This window comes from Tachyglossus aculeatus, chromosome 4, assembly GCF_015852505.1.
Source record: "Tachyglossus aculeatus isolate mTacAcu1 chromosome 4, mTacAcu1.pri, whole genome shotgun sequence".
In the NCBI taxonomy this organism is placed as follows: Eukaryota; Metazoa; Chordata; class Mammalia; order Monotremata; family Tachyglossidae; genus Tachyglossus; species Tachyglossus aculeatus.
The window spans coordinates 85,766,402-85,782,739 of NC_052069.1; the positions used below are offsets into that span (position 1 = coordinate 85,766,402).

Genomic DNA, 16,338 nt, shown 5'->3' on the forward strand with positions numbered 1-16,338 from the left:
GCTCAAGCAATACGATTGATTGAATGAATGAACGAATGAATGATTGGGTAGGGACCGTCTCTAGGTGTTGCAAACTCGTCCATCCCAAGCGCTTAGCCCAGTGCTCCGCACACAGTCAGCGCTCAAGCAATACGATTGATTGAATGAATGAACGAATGAATGATTGGGTAGGGCCCGTCTGTAGAGGCTGCGAACTCGTCCTTCCCGAGCGCTCAGCGCAGTGCTCCGCACAGCACACAGTCGGCGCTCCATCAATACGATTGAAGGGATGATTGGGTGGGGACCGTCTCTATCTGCCGCCGACCCGTCCTTCCCAAGCGCTCGGTCCGGTGCTCCGCACACAGTAAGAGCTCAATAAGGACGATTGAATGAATGAGTGGTTGACGGACTGAATGAATGAATGAATAATGCTGCTGCTGCTGCTGCTGCTGCTGCTGCTGCTGCTGGTGGTTCCTTGGGCTTGGTCTCCTGGGCGTCGGGGCCCCGCCCCTCCCTCCCTCCCTCCCTCCCGTCGGTCCTTCCCCGGCCCGGCGGAGGTGTGCCCGGCCCTGCGGGCTGCGGGCTCCGGAGGGGGCTGTCCCTAAAGGGCCGGACGGGCGGCTGGCGGACGGACGGGCGCCCGGCCATGGGGTTCCCGGAGGCGGCGGCGGCGGCGGCGGCGGAGCTGTGGGCCAACTTCACCTACGGGCCGCCGCGGGGCGCCGGCAACGGCTCCCTGTCCGCATCCTGGTACGACAACAACCGGGTAAGGACGGACGGGACGGGACGGGACGGGAAAGACAACGGCGGGGCTGGACACGCCCCCTCCCCGCCCGGGCCCCGCCCCCTTCTCCCAGGCCCCGCCCCCTTCTCCCAGGCCCCGCCCCCTTCTCCCAGGCCCCTCCGATCCCCGCCAGGGCCCCGCCCCTCCACGCCCGAGCCCCGCCCTTCCCGCATCAGACCACCCCCCTCACTCCCAGGCCCCGCCAATCCCCGCCCGGGCCCCGCCCCTCCCCGACCAGGCCCCGCCCCCTTCCCCAGGCCCCTCCAATCCCCGCCCGGCCCTCTCCCCTCCACGCCTAAGCCCCGCCCCCTCCCTATCAGGCCACACCCCCTCGCACCCAGGCCCCTCCGATCCCCGCCCGGGCCCCGCCCCTCCCGTATCAGGTCACACCCCCTCACTCCCAGGCCCCTCCAATCCCCACCCGGGCCCCTCCCCTCCCCTCCCCCGACTAAGCCCCGCCCCTCCCGATCAGGCCCCGCCCCGCCCCTCCCTCAGGCCCCTCCAATCTCCGCCCGGCCCTCGCCCCTCCACGCCCAAGCCCCGCCCCCTCCCTATCAGGCCACACCCCCTCACACCCAGGCCCCTCCAATCCCCGCCCGGGCCCCGCCCCTCCCGCATCAGGCCACACCCCCTCACTCCCAGGTCCACCCAATCCCCGCCCGGGCCCCCGCTCCTCCCCGACCAGGCCCCTCCCCCTTCTCCCAGGCCCCTCCAATCCCCGCCCGGCCCTCTCCCCTCCACGCCTAAGCCCCGCCCCTCCCGTATGAAGCCACACCCCCTCCCTCCCAGGCCCCTCATAGTCCCCGCCCGGGCCCCGCCCATCCACACTTCAGCCCCGCCCCTCCCAGATCAGGCCTCGCCCCCTGCTCCCAGGTCCGTCCAATCCCCGACCGGGCCCCGCCTCTCCACGACTAAGCCCCGCCCCCGATCATGCCCCGCCCCCTTCTCCCAGGCCCAGCCCATCCCCGCCCGGGCCCCTCCCCTCCCAGATGATCAGGCCACGCCCCCTTCTCCCAGGCCCAGCCCATCCCCGCCCGGGCCCCGCCCCTCCCAGATCAGGCCACGCCCCCCTTCTCCCCGGCCCAGCCAATCCCCGCCCGGGCCCCGCCTCTCTACGACTAAGCCCCGCCCCTCCCATACCAGACCACGCCCTTTCCCTCCCCGGCCCCGCCCCCCTCCCCCAGGCCCAGCCAATCCCCGCTCGGGCCCCGCCCCCTTGAGTCCCAGGCCCAGCCAATCCCCGTTCAGGCCCCGCCCCCTTTTCCCTCCAAAGGCCCCTCCCTCCGACCTCTCCCCGGGGGCTGCCGCATTTCGGGAAGGGACCCCCCTCTTCCCCCCTTAAGCTCCTTATGACTGTATTATTATGATGATTATGGTATTTATTATACGCTTACTATGTGCGAAGCACTGTTCTAAGCACTGGGGAGGTTACAAGGTGATCAGGTTGTCTCACGGGGTGCTCACAGGCTTCCTCCCCATTTTACAGATGAGGTCACTGAGGCCCAGAGAAGTGACGTGAATTGCCCAAAGTCACACAGCTGACAATTGATAATAATAGGGAGCTGAAGGTGGGAAGAGTGAGAAGCAGCGTGGCTCAGTGGAAAGAGCGCGGGCTTGGGAGTCAGAGGTCATGGGTTCGAATACCACCTCCCCCACATGTCTGCTGAGTGACCTTGGGCAAGTCACTTCACTTCTCTGTACCTCAGTTCCCTCATCTGCAAAATGGGGATTAAGACTGTGAGCCCCACATGGGACAACCTCAGCTCCTTGTGTTCCCCCCAGTGCTTAGAACAGTGCTTTGCACATAGTAAGCGCTTAACAAATACCAACATTATTATTATTATTATTAATTGGCAGGGCCAGGATTTGAACCCACAAACTCCGACTCCAAAGCCCAGGCTCTTTTCCACTGAGCCACACTACTTCTCACTGTTCCCACCTTCAGCTCCCTATTATTATATTATTATTATGATTATGGTATTTATTAAACGCTTACTACGTGCAAAGCAGTGTTCTGAGCGCTGGGAAGGTTACAAGGTGATCAAGTTGTCCCACGGGGAGCTCACAGTCTTCCTCCCCATTTTACAGATGAAGTCACTGAGGCCCAGAGAGGTGAAGTGACTTGCCCAAATTCACACAGCTGACAATTGGCAGGGCTGGGATTTGAACCCACGACCTCTGACTTCCAAGCCCGGGCTCTTTCCACTGAGCTGTTATTGAAGTCTGTCCCATCTCCTCCAGGAGGCCCTCCCTGATTGACCCTACCCTCCTCCTTATACCTCTCATTCATTCATTCATTCATTCATTCATTCAATCGTATTTTTTGAGCGCTTCCTGTGTGCAGAGCACTGTACTAAGCGCTTACTACCTCTCCCTTTTGTTCAGTACATCGCATTTATAACCCCAACGCTTAGTACAGTGCCTGGCACGTAGTTAAGCGCTTAACAAATACCAACATTATTATGATTTTTATTCAGCGCTTACAGTGTTCAGAGCTCTCGGGAAAGTACAGTCCAACAATAAACAGTGACCTTCCCCGCCCTTCGGCATCACCCTTGGATTAGGACTTGCATCCTGAAGCAGCTTGGCCTAGTGGATAGAGTATGGGCCTGGGAGCAAGAAGGACCCGGGTTCTAATTCTACCTCTGCCACTTGTCTGCCGTGTGACCTTGGGCAAGCCACTTCACTTCTCTGGGCCTCAGTTCCCTCATCTGTAAAATGGGGATTAAGGCTGTGAACCCCGTGGGGGACAGGGACTGTGTCCAACCTGATTAATTGTATCTAGACTGTGAGCCCACTGTTGGGTAGGGACCATCTCTATATGTTGCCAACTTGGACTTCCCAAGCGCTTAGTCCAGTGCTCTGCACACAGTAAGCGCTCAATAAATACGATTGAATGAATGAATGAATTGTATCTACCCCAGTGCTTAGTACGGTGCTTGGTACATAGTAAGCACTTAACAAATGCCGTCGTCATTATTATTATTACTATTATCCTTTAGGCACTTAACAGTCTCTTCCTCCCTTCAAAGCCTTACTGAGAGCTCACCTTCTCCAGGAGGCCTTCCCAGACTGAGCCCCATCCCCATCCCCCCCTTACCTCCTTCCCCTCCCCACAGCACCTGTATATATGTATATACGTTTATATGTATTTATTACTCTATTTATTTATTTATTTTATTTGTACATATTCATTCTATTTATTTTATTTGGTTAACATGTTTTGTTTTGTTGTCCGTCTCCCCCTTCTAGACTGTGAGCCTGCTGTTGGGTAGGGACCGTCTCTAGATGTTGCCGACTTGTACTTCCCCAGTGCTTAGTACAGTGCTCTGCACACAGTAAGCGCTCAATAAATACGATTGAATGAATGAATTCCCCCCTCCCTCAACATAAGTGCTCCCACAGCACTTATGTAAATATCCACAATTTATTTATTTATATTAATGTTTCTCTCCCCCTCCTCTGGACTGTAAACTCTTTGTGGGCAGGGAACGTGTCTACCATTGATTGTTTGATTGTCCCCCGCTGGCGTCTTTTTTTTTTTTTTTAATGGTATAGCAAATAGAACCCATGACCTTCTGATTCCCAGACCTGTGCTCTATCCACTATGCCACACTGCTTCTACTTTTCCTACCTGTTAATTCATTTTCACGTTTGCTCCCCCGCTAGAACATAAGCTCCTTTTGGACAGGGCTCATGTCTACAAAACATTGTCATGATGTAATAATAAGAATAATGATGGCATTTATTAAGCGCTTACGATGTGCAAAGCACTGTTCTAAGCACTGGGGAGGTTACAAGGTGATCAGGTTGTCCCACAGGGGGCTCACAGTCTTAATCCCCATTTTACAGTTGAGGCCCGGAGAAGTGAAGTGACTTGCCCAAGGTCACAGAGCTGACAATTGGAGGAGCCAGGATTTGAACCCAGGACCTCTGGCTCCAAAGCCCGGGCTCTTTCCACTGAGCCACGCCGCTTCTCTACTGTACTCTCCCAAGCGCTTAGTCCAGAGCTCTGCACCCGCTCAAGTACTCAGTAAATGCCACTGATTGATGAATGAATTTGCCCCTGAGAAGAATTGCCGCTCAGAAGGATTTCATGGCACTAGGAGGGCCCCTTCACTGTTCATTCATTCATTCAATCGTATTTATTGAGCGCTTACTGTGTGCAGAGCACTGTACTGAGCGCCTGGGAAGTACAAGTTGGCAACATATAGAGACGGTCCCTACCCAACAGTGGGCTCACAGTCACTAATTAATCCCGATCCCTTGGGTCAGATCCCCGCTGGCAAAGAACTGTAAAGCCTCCGGCACTTAGCTTTAAACAATGCAATTTCTCTTGTCCGAATATTACTTCCCTGGTAATTCAGACTTACGACTTGCAGCGAAGTTCCTCTAATATACTGATCCAGGAGATAGCGTCTATTCATGAAACTCTTCCTGGTGGAAAAGGGCACTTGCCTATTTGTTGATCTGTTTTTTGTTATATTGTACTCTCCCAAGCACTTGGTAGAACAGTGTTTGGCACATAGTAAGCGCTTAACAGATGCCATTATTATTATTATTATTATTATTATTATTATTACAGTGCTTTGCATACAGTAAGCGCTCAGTGAATACTATTAAATGAATGAATAAATGAACTTGTACTACTGGGTGTTGTTTCCTCCAGCCATTTGCCCTAAGATTGAAACTGGAACCTCTTTCACGATTTCTTGTTGTAGATTGCAAGCTTCTTGATGTCAGGGACTATGTCTTGTTTCAGCTGAATTTTTCCCAAATGGAAAAGTAGGCTTTCTTTGCACTTTAGTCACTGCCTGAAAAATACAGTTGATCTGCTCAGTTGCCTTTCGGTGAATCACTTTCAGTCACGGCGATCTCGGCTTTTGAGGTAGGTGGCTTTCTAGTCGGGAAGGCTTTAGACTTTTTAAATATTATTATGAGAATATCCAACGTCCTTTTATTGAATGAAATAGAATCAGTAAGTCACTTTGCCGGTGTCTTCTTTTGGGCAGAACAGGAAATAAGGAGAACTTCCCTTCACCTCCGTTTCTCATTGGAGCTTCTTTAAAAGTCTTGGTAATGAGCTAAATTCAAAGTCCTCATTGTAGACATTTGGTATCTAGAAAGAAGTTTGCGAACTGAAAATAGCCCAATTTCAATTTTGCTTGAAGTGCAAAGCAATGACAATTGTTAGCGTTAAATACTTGCCCTGTGCCAGGCACCGTGACATGCCCTGGGTAGATAGAAGATAATCAGGTTGGACATAGTCCCTGTCCCACATGAAACTTACAGTCTAACAGGATGAACAGGGATTTAAACCTCATTTTACAGACGAGGAAACTGAGGTACAGAGAGGTTAAGTGACTTGTTCAAAATCACACAACAGGCAACGGAAGCAGCGTGGCTCCATGGAAAGAGCCCGGGCTTTGGAGTCAGTGGTCATGGGTTCAAATCCCGGCTCTGCCAATTGTCAGCTGTGCGACTTTGGTCAAGTCACTTAACTTCTCTGTGCCTGTTACCTCACCTGTAAAATGGGGATTAAGACTGTGAGCCCCCTGTGGGACAACCTGATCACCTTGTGACCTCCCCAGTGCTTAGAACAGTGCTTTGCACATAGTAAGCGCTTAATAAATGCTATTATTATTATTATTATTATTATTATTATTATTATTTGGTGGAGATGGGGTTAGAAGCCAGGTCCTCTGACTCCCAGTCCTGTGCTCTTTCCAGTAGGCGATACTGCTTCTCAAAGGAAGGACGAGACATAACGATAATAATAATAATGATAATAATAATAATCGTGTTGTTTAAGAGCTTATTGTGTGCCACAACTGTACTGGAGAAGCAGCGTGGCGCAAAGATGTGTGACTTTGGACAAGTCACTTCACTTCTCTGTGCCTCAGTTCCCTCATCTGTAAAACAGGGATGAAGACCGTGAGCCTCACATGGGACAACCTGAGTACCTCGTATCTCCCCCGGTGCTTAGAACAGTGGTTGGCACATAGTAAGCGCTTAACAAGTACCAACATTATTATTATTATTATTATTACTAAGCCATGGAGTCTTGTCTCGTCTTAGGCCATCGGGTCATTTCCGCCCCATAGTGACACCACGCACACATCTATCCCAGAACGCAGTAGATTCAAGATAATCAGGTTAGACCCAGTCATTGTCCCATATGGAGTTTACCGTATGAGGGGAGGTAGAACGGGTATTTAATCCCCATTTTACAAATGAGGAAACTGAGGCACAGAGAAGTTAAGGACTTACCCAAGGTCACCCAATAGGCAACTGGCAGAGCCAGGATTAGAACGTAGGTCTTCTGATGTGATGAAGATTGGTCTTAAGTGTCTCCACACATGGAATTTCTTGGACCTGTCTTAAAAAGCAACGTGGCTCAGTGAAATGCGCCCGGGCTTTGGAGTCAGAGGTCCTGGGTTCAAATCCCAGCTCTGCCACTTGTCAGCTGTGTGACTTCGGGAAAGTCACTTAACTTCTCTGGGCCTCAGTTCCCTCGTATGGAAAATGGGGATTAAGACTGTGAGCCCCGTGTGGGACAACTTGATCATCTTGTTACCTCCCCAGCACTTAGAACAGTGCTTTGCACATAGTAAGCACTTAATAAATGCCATTATTATTATTATTTAAACCATTTCGGTTCATGTTACCCTTTCGCCCCCCTAATTACAGCTAGGAAGAGAAATCATAAAATGTGAAACTCTGTGGTTAGGGATCATCAATTTGGGCATTCTGCTCTCTTCACTGGCTTTTCCCCAGCTCACATTCTTCGCTCCTCCCAAGCCGAATTAGAAATGTCTTGCTCTTGATTCTTTGACCTCCTTCCCTTCGCTCATACTCTTCCCCAACATGTAACTCCCTCCCCGCACAATCCAACAACCCATGCCTCTCTCCACATACCCTGTAGATCAATCAATCATATTTATTGAGTGCTTACTTTGTGCAGAGCACTGTACTAAGCGCTTGGGAAGTACAAGTTGGCAACATATAGAGACAGTCCCTACCCAACAGCGGGCTCACAGTCTAAAAGTCTAAAAGTCTGTAGATGCGAAACCCTTTGTGAGCTAGGATCGCCTCCATCAGCTGTCGTAATGCGCTTTCCCAAGCGTTTAGTACAGTGCTCTCACTGTTCTAAAGTGCTCAGTGAATAATAAGAATAATAACGACGGCATTTGTTAAGCGCTTACTATGTGCCAAGCACTGTTCCGAGCGCTGGAGGGATACAAGTAATCACGTTGTCCAACATGGGGCTCACAGTCTTAATCTCCATTTTACAGATGAGGGAACTGAGGCCCAGGGAAGTTAAGTGGCTTGCCCAAAGTCACACAGCAGACAAGTGGCAGAGTCGGGATTAGAACCCATGACTTTTGATTCCTAAGCCCGTGCTCTTTCAATTCAATCATATTTATTGAGCGCTTACTGTGTGCAGAGGACTGTACTAAGCGCTTGGGAAGTACAAGTTGGCAACATATAGAGATGGTCCCTACCCAACAATGGGCTCACAGTCTAGAAGCTCTTGCCACTGAGCTACGCTGCTTCCCAACTGATACTCTGCCGCTTCCCCTATCTGTTATTTATTTTAATGTCTGCCTACCCCCACTTAATTATTAACTCCATAATAATAATGAACAATAATGGTAATAGTGGTATTTGTTAAGTACTTACTATGTTAATAATAATGATAGTATTTGTTAAGTGCTGACTATGTACCAAGCACTGTTCTAAGCACTGGGGGAGATACAAGGTCATCAGGCTGTCCCACGTGGGGCGCACAGTCTTAATCCCCATTTTACAGATGAGGGAACTAAGGCCCGGAGAAGTTAAGTGACTTGTCCAAAGTCAAAACAGCTGATCAGTGGCAGAGCCGGGATTAGAACCCACGACCTCTGACTCCCAAGCCCAGGCTCTTTCCACTAAGTCACACTGCTTCTCAATGTTTCAAGCATTTTAAGTGCTGGGGTAGATACAAGATAATCAGAAGAAATACCTGATAATCAAATAAAAGCTCATTCTAACTATACATATATATATATATATGTATATATATATATATATGCATGTGTGTACATATATATCTGATTTTATATTTATGTACAGACATATATAATATGTCTTTTATTGATTGATTGATTGATTAATATAAATATATTCATTCATTCATTCGTATTTATTGAGCGCTTACTGTGTGCAGAGCACGGTGCTGTGTGTTTAGCACTTGGGAAGTACAAGTTGGCAACATATAGAGATGGTCCCTCCCCAACAGCGGGCTCACAGTCTAGAAGGGGGAGACAGACCACAGGACAAAACATATTGACAAAATAAAATAAATAGAATAAATATGTACAAGTAAAATAAATAAATAAATATACAAACATATATACATATATACAGGTGCTGTGGGGAGGGGAAGGAGGTAAGGCGGGGGGATGGGGAGGGGGAGGGGGGAGAGGAAGGAGGGAGTCAGTCTGCGAAGTCTGATTTTATATATATATATATATATATATTATCAGATAAACAGGTATATAACACAAACAGTAAGCAGCATGGCTCAGTGGAAAGAGCCCAGGCTTTGGAGTCAGAGGTCATGGGTTCAAATCCCGGCTCCACCACTTGTCAGCTGTGTGACTTTGGGCAAGTCACTTCACTTCTCTGGGACTCAGTTACCTCAGCTGTAAAATGGGGATGAAGACTGTGAGCCCCCTGTGGGACAACCTGATCACCTTGTAACCTCCCCAGCGCTTAGAACAGTGCTTTGCATGTAGTAAGTGCTTAATAAATGCCATCATTATTATTATTATTAACGATAAACCCCACTCTTCCCTTCTACCCATGAGTAACTCACATCTGGCCTCTCATATCCCCTAACTCTGCCATTTCCCCTATTGTTTTAATGTCCATCTCCCCACTCAATTTTAAGTTCTTTGAGGACAGGGATCAAACCAGAGAAACAACGTAGCTCAGTGGAAAGAGCACGGGCTTTGAAATCAGAGGTCATGGGTTCAAATCCCAGCTCCAACACTTGTCAGCTGTGTGACTTTGGGCAAGTCACTTCACTTCTCTGGGCCTCAGTTACCTCAACTGTAAAATGGGGGTTAAAACTGTGAGCCCTCCCGTGGGACAACCTGATCACCTTGTAACCTCCCCAGCGCTTAGAACAGTGCTTTGCACATAGTAAGCGCTTAATAAATGCCATCATTATATCTTCTAGACTGTGAGCCCACTGTTGGGTAGGGACCGTCTCTATATGTTGCCAAATTGTACCTCCCAGACGCTTAGTACAGTGCTCTGCACACAGTAAGCGCTCAATAAATACGAATGAATGAATGTCTGCTGATTCTACTGTATTGTACTCTCCCGAGCACTTAGTCCAGTGCTCTGCACAGTAAGCACGAGCTCAGTAAATACTCTTGATTGATTGATACCTATTCTTCCTCTTACTTAGATTGGACCCCGTGTGGCTCATGGGTATTTATTCCCCTTTTTACAGAAGAGGAAGCTGAGGCCCGAAGAAGTTAAATTCACTCAGTCGTATTTCTTGAGTGCTTACTGAGTGCAGAGCACTGTACTAAGCGCTTGGGGAGTACAAGTTGGCAACATATAGAGACGGTCCCTACCCAACAACGGGCTCACAGTCGAGAAGGGGGAGACAGACAACAAAACAAAACATGTGGACAGGTGTCAACCCTGGTCCCCAGACCCCCTAGACCTGTTCTTTTTCCATAGGGCAATGCTCCTTCAGGGCAAAGATTGTGTCTGCCAACTTTATCATATTATACTTACCCAAGTGCTTAGTACAGTAGTTGCTCGATAAATACCATAGATTGATTTTTAGACTGTGAGCCCACTGTTGGGTAGGGACTGTCTCTATATGTTGCCAATTTGTATTTCCCAAGCGCTTAGTACAGTGCTCTGCACATAGTAAGCGCTCAATAAATACGATTGATGATGATGATTGATGATTTAAAGCCCTCCTCAAATCCCACCTCTTCCAGCAAGCCTTCCCTGGCCCCCTATGTCATCTAACTGTCATCCAACAGCCAACTCTAACACTCAAAAGTTTATTCATACCCATCCTCTGCCCTTTAATATATATATCTATTCGACTGCCCATTCGATTCATTTATTTTACTACACCAGTGAAGATTTAAGCGCCTAGTACAGTGCTCTGCACACAGTAAGCGCTCAATAAATACGATTGAATGAATGAATTTAATGTTTGTGTTCCCCATTAGAGGGCAAGCTCCTTGTGAGAAGGGAATAATAATAATAATGATGATGATGGCATTTGTTAAGCGCTTACTATGTGCAAAGCACTGTTCTAAGCGCTGGGGAGGTTACAAGGTGATCGAGTCCCACGGAGTGGGCTCACATTCTTAATCCCCCATTTTACAGATGAGGTAACTGAGGCACAGAGAAGTTAAGTGACTTGACCAAAGTCACACAGCTGACAATTGGCAGAACTGGAATTTGAACCCATGACCCATAACCCATGACCCATGACCTCTGAACTGAACTGAATGTGTCAGTTCTTTCATTCAGTCGTATTGATTGAGCGCTTACCACGGAGAGCACTGGGCTAAGCGCTTTCATTCATTCATTCAATCGTATTTATTGAGCGCTTACTGTGTACAGAGCACTGGACTAAGAGCTTGGGAAGTACAAGTTGGCAACGTATAGAGACGGTCCCTACCCAACAGTGGGCTCACAGTCTAGAAAGGGAAGACAGAGAACAAAACAAAACATATTAACAAAATAAAATCAATAGAATAAATAGAGTAATAAATTTGTACAAACATATATACGGGTACTGTGGGGAGGGAAAGGAGGTAAGGCGGGGGGGATGGGGAGAGTATAATATAACAATAAACAGATTAATTCCCCACCCACTTCGGTCTGTGTTTCCCAAGTTCCCGGTACAGTGCATGGTTCCGAGTGGCTGCTCAAATATGAATTCTATTTCTGCTGTCTCTAAGGATGGGGAAGAGGCGAGAGGCCATCACCGTTTCTTCCCTCCGTCAATCAGTCGGTTGTATTTATTGAGCACTTACCGTGTGCAGAGCACTGTACTAAGCACTTGGGAGAGCACAGTATAACAGTGTAGCAGACACATTCCCTGCCCACGGTGAGCCTACAGTTGTGTTTGAGCTCCTCCGCAGCAGCCCTGGCTTCCTGAGGAAGAGGTGGGGAAGATAAAGGCTGGCACAGCTGGTTTGAGGAGTAAGCAAAATGGACAGTCACCCACTGACCTTGGGCAAGTCACTTCACATCTCTGGGCCCTCAGTTGCCTCGTCTGTAAAATGGGGATTGAGCCTGTGAGCTCCACGTGGGACAGGGACTGTGCCCAACCCAATCTACTTGCGTCCACCCCAGCGCTTAACAAATACAGCAATAATAATAATTCTGTGTCCGTGGATCTTATACTCTTATAGGGTCTTCCCATCATTCTAGACTGTGAGCCCGTTTTTGGGTAGGGACCGTCTCTGTATGTTCCGACTTGTACTTCCCAAGCGCTCAGTACGGTGCTCTGTACACAGTAAGCGCTCAATAAATATGACTGAAGGAATGAATGAATCCTCCTCACACCCCCACAGCACACACATGAGACTGTAAGCTCGGTGTAGGCAGGGAACGTATCTGTTTATTTTTGTATTGTATTCTCCCAAGTGCTTAGGACAGCGCTCTGCACATGGTGAGCACTCAATAAATATGATTGACCGACTGACTATAGGCTATTTGTGAAGGGATCATAATTTCAGTGAGTCCTATTCAAGGTTCTCATAAGTAAGAACATGCTGGCTTAGTTTTTGGGGTCGGGGGCGGGGGTGTTCAGTTTCAAGATTTCCAAGCAGGTGATCCCCTCGTTCATTCAATCGTATTTATTGAGCACTTAATGTGTGCAGAGCACTGTACTAAGCACCTGGGAAGTACAGGTCGGCAACATATAGAGACGGTCCCTACCCAACAACGGGATCACCCCTCTTCTTGCTCAACTCTCTGCCCCACTTTTCATTCATTCAATCATATTTATTGAGCGCTTACTGTGTGCAGAGCACTGTACTAAGCGCTTGGGAAGTACAAGTTGGCAACATATAGAGACGGTCCCTACCCAACAGTGGGCTCACAGTCTGTAATGTGTCTGGAAGCAGTCAGGGTGACCTGGGACGGGCAAGGATGGCACGGACTTGGGAGTGAGAAGGTCGTGGGTTCTGATTCTGGCTCCCGCACTCATCCGTTGTGTGACCTTAGGTAAGTCACTTCACTTCTCCCAGCCCCTGTTGTAAAATGGGGATCGAGACTGTGAGCCCCAAGTGGGACAGGAACGGTGTCCAACCTGATCAGCTTGTGTCTATCCCGGCACTTATTGTAGCACCTAGTACAGAGCAAGCTTATTGTTGTACTCAGAAATACCAGGCGCAGAGAGGCACGTGCAGGGGATTATGTGTTAGGCTTGACAGGAAGCGTAACAAAAGAACCATTTTGTGGACGTGAGCGTGAGGCTACCTGAGCCCAGAATGTTTCTTCAGAGGGAGTCTCTGTCTGCTTCCTTCAGTCCAAAACCTTCCTTTGAACGTGAGGACCGCTTTACGCAGCCATGGAAATCAGTAGAAGAGCCTAAGCAGGGGAGGCTGCTCGTAAAAAAAGAACACCAGACATAAAACCACCTGTTGCCATATCTGTACCTGACGAGGGACAAATCATCTGGTAAATAACTGGCTCATCTGGAATAAATCTGGATGAGAGGCCACCTTAATATCCTTGGGGGTTAGAGGGTGATGCAATCAGAAAATGGGAGGTTTTATTGTTTGTTTTGATTTTATGAGGGACAGGGATGCCTTCCCTTTTTTATGGTATTTGTTAAGCGCTTACTATTTGCCAAGCAGTTACATAGCGCTGGGGTAGATACAAGGTAATCAGGTTGGACACAGTCCTTGTCCCACGTGGAGCTCACCGTCTTAATTCCCATTTTACAGGTGAGGTAAACTGAGGCACAGAGCAGTTCAGTGACCTGTATATATGGATATATGTTTGTACATATTTATTACTCTATTTATTTTACTTGTACATATCTATTCTATTTATTTTATTTTGTTAATATGTTTGGTTTTGTTCTCTGTCTCCCCCTTTTAGACTGTGAGCCCACTGTTGGGTAGGGACTGTTTCTATGTGTTGCCAACTTGTACTTCCCAAGCGCTTAGTCCAGTGCTCTGCACACAGTAAGCGCTCAATAAATACGATTGATGATGATGATGATGATGACTTGCCCAAGGGCCCACAGCAGACCAGTGGCGGAGCTGTGATTAGAACACAGGCCCTTCTGACTCCCAGGGCCATAAACTATCCACTAAGTCATGCTACTTGATAATAATAATAATAATAATGGCATTTATTAAGCACTTACTACATGCCAAGCACTGTTCTAAGCACTGAGTTCCCAACTCAACCCCTAATTTGGGAAGATAATTTAATAATAATAATAATGATGGCATTTGTTAAGCGCTTACTATGTACAAGGCACTGTTCTAAGCGCTGGGGAGGTTACAAGGTGATCGGGTTGTCCCACGTGGGGCTCACAGACTTAATCCCCATTTTACAGATGAGGTATTGAGGCACAGAGAAGTGAAGTGACTTGCCCAAAGTCACACAGCTGACATTTGGCGGAGCCGGGATTTGAACCCATGACCTTTGGACTTTGCATAGGCTGATAGGGGGGCGGGGGGGTGCTCTCCAAAGAAATTCTAGCCTATGTGGTGGCAACAGGTGCAGCTAAATAGAAATTTCCTTCTCTTGCTTTTTTTTTATGGTGTTTGTTAAGCATTATGTACCAGGCACTGTTCTAAGCACTGGAGTAGATATAGGTATAGTCTAGTACAGGAGTAGTCCCTGTCCCACGTGGGGCAATAAATGGACATATTCCCCGCACATAATGAACTTGCAGTCTAAAGGGGGAGAAAGACATTAATATAAATAAATAAATTACAGATATGTACGTAAATGCTGTGGGGTGAGCATCAGCAGCGTGGCTCAGTGGAAAGAGCACGGGCTTTGGAGTCAGAGGTCATGGGTTCGAACCCCGGCTCCGCCAATTGTCAGCTGTGTGACTTTGGGCAAGTCACTTCACTTCTCTGGGCCTCTGTTACCTCATCTGGAAAATGGGGATTAAGACTGTGTGTGAGGGACAACCTGATCACCTTATAACCTCCCCAGCGCTTAGAACAGTGCTTTGCACATAGTAAGCACTTAATAAATGCCATTATTATTATTATTATTATTAAGGGTTCCAGTTACCAAGGCAATGCGAAAGGGCCGGCAAAAAGAGGAATAATCATCACCATCAATCATATTTATTGAGCGCTTACTGTGTGCAGAGCACTGTACTAAGCGCTTGGGAAGTACAAATTGGCAACATATAGAGACAGTCCCTACCCAACAGTGGGCTCACAGTCTAAAAGGGGGAGACAGAGAACAAAACCAAACATACTAACAAAAAGAGAAGGCCTCTTGGAGGAGATGTGATTTAAGGAGGGGAGAGTAGTAGACTGTCAGATATTATTGGCTGGGAACGTGCCTAGCAGCTCTGTTTCATTGTACTCTCCCAAGCGCTTAGTACAGTGCTCTGCACACAGTAAGCACCCAATAAATACCATTGATTGATTGATTGATTGATTGATGAGGGGGGGTGGGAGCTCCAGATGAGAGGAGGGATGCGGCCAGGGGGTCGGTGGCGAGACAGACAAGATCACGGTACAGTGAATATCATAGTTTTAGAAGAACGGAGTGTGCAGGTTGGGTTGTAGTAGGAGATCAACAAAGTGAGGTACGAAGGAAAGATCTGAATCCGTATCTTAAAGTCGATGGTTGAGGAGCTTCTATCTGATGCAAAGATGTGTGGGTGTATCGATCAAAGAGACTTATTCTGTGCTTTCTGTGTGCTCTGCGCTAAGTACTTGGGAGAATACAGTACAACAGAGTTGGTTGACACATTCCCTGCCCATTGGTGGTTCTTGATGAGGGGGGAATTATGGCCTGAACCGCTTTTCAGAAATGGGATCTGGGTAGCAGAGTGAAATATGGACTGGAGGGGGAGAGGCAGAAAGCAGGCAGGTCAGCAAGAAAGCCCATCAAGCAATCGAGAAGCAGCATGGCCTAGTTGAAAGAGCATAAGCCTGGGGGTCAGAGTTTCCGAGTTCTAATCCTGACCCCACCACTTATCATGCTGTGTGACCTAGGACAAGTCAGTTAACTTCTCTGTGCCACAGTTCCCTCATCAACAGAATAGGGATTCAATACCTGTTCTCCCTCCTGCTTGGGCTGTGAGCCCCATGTGGGACCTGATTATCTTGTTTTTCTGCCAGCACTTTAGCACGGTCCACTTGACACCTCATAAGTGCTTCACAAATGCTACAGTTAGGACAGGATATAATAAATGCTTGGACCCGCATGGTAGCGGTTTGGATGGAGAGGAAGGGGAGAATTCTGGAGATGTTGTAAAGCAGAAGCTTACTTTGATATCTGTAAAATTCTGAGGTGACAGGAATAGTTTTCCACCCTAGGACTGC

General features: G+C 48.3%; 1 protein-coding gene across 1 annotated transcript in view; it reads left to right on the plus strand.

Annotated features, from left to right (window-relative positions):
• The first annotated feature begins 625 nt into the window (after positions 1 to 625).
• NIPAL2 (NIPA like domain containing 2) overlaps positions 626 to 16,338 on the plus strand; it is a 116,808-nt gene continuing 101,095 nt past the window's right edge. Inside the window, exon 1 of the mRNA XM_038745637.1 lies at positions 626 to 745. Within this exon, the coding sequence (XP_038601565.1) occupies positions 626 to 745 (120 nt within the window). The remainder of the gene's footprint in view (positions 746 to 16,338) is intronic.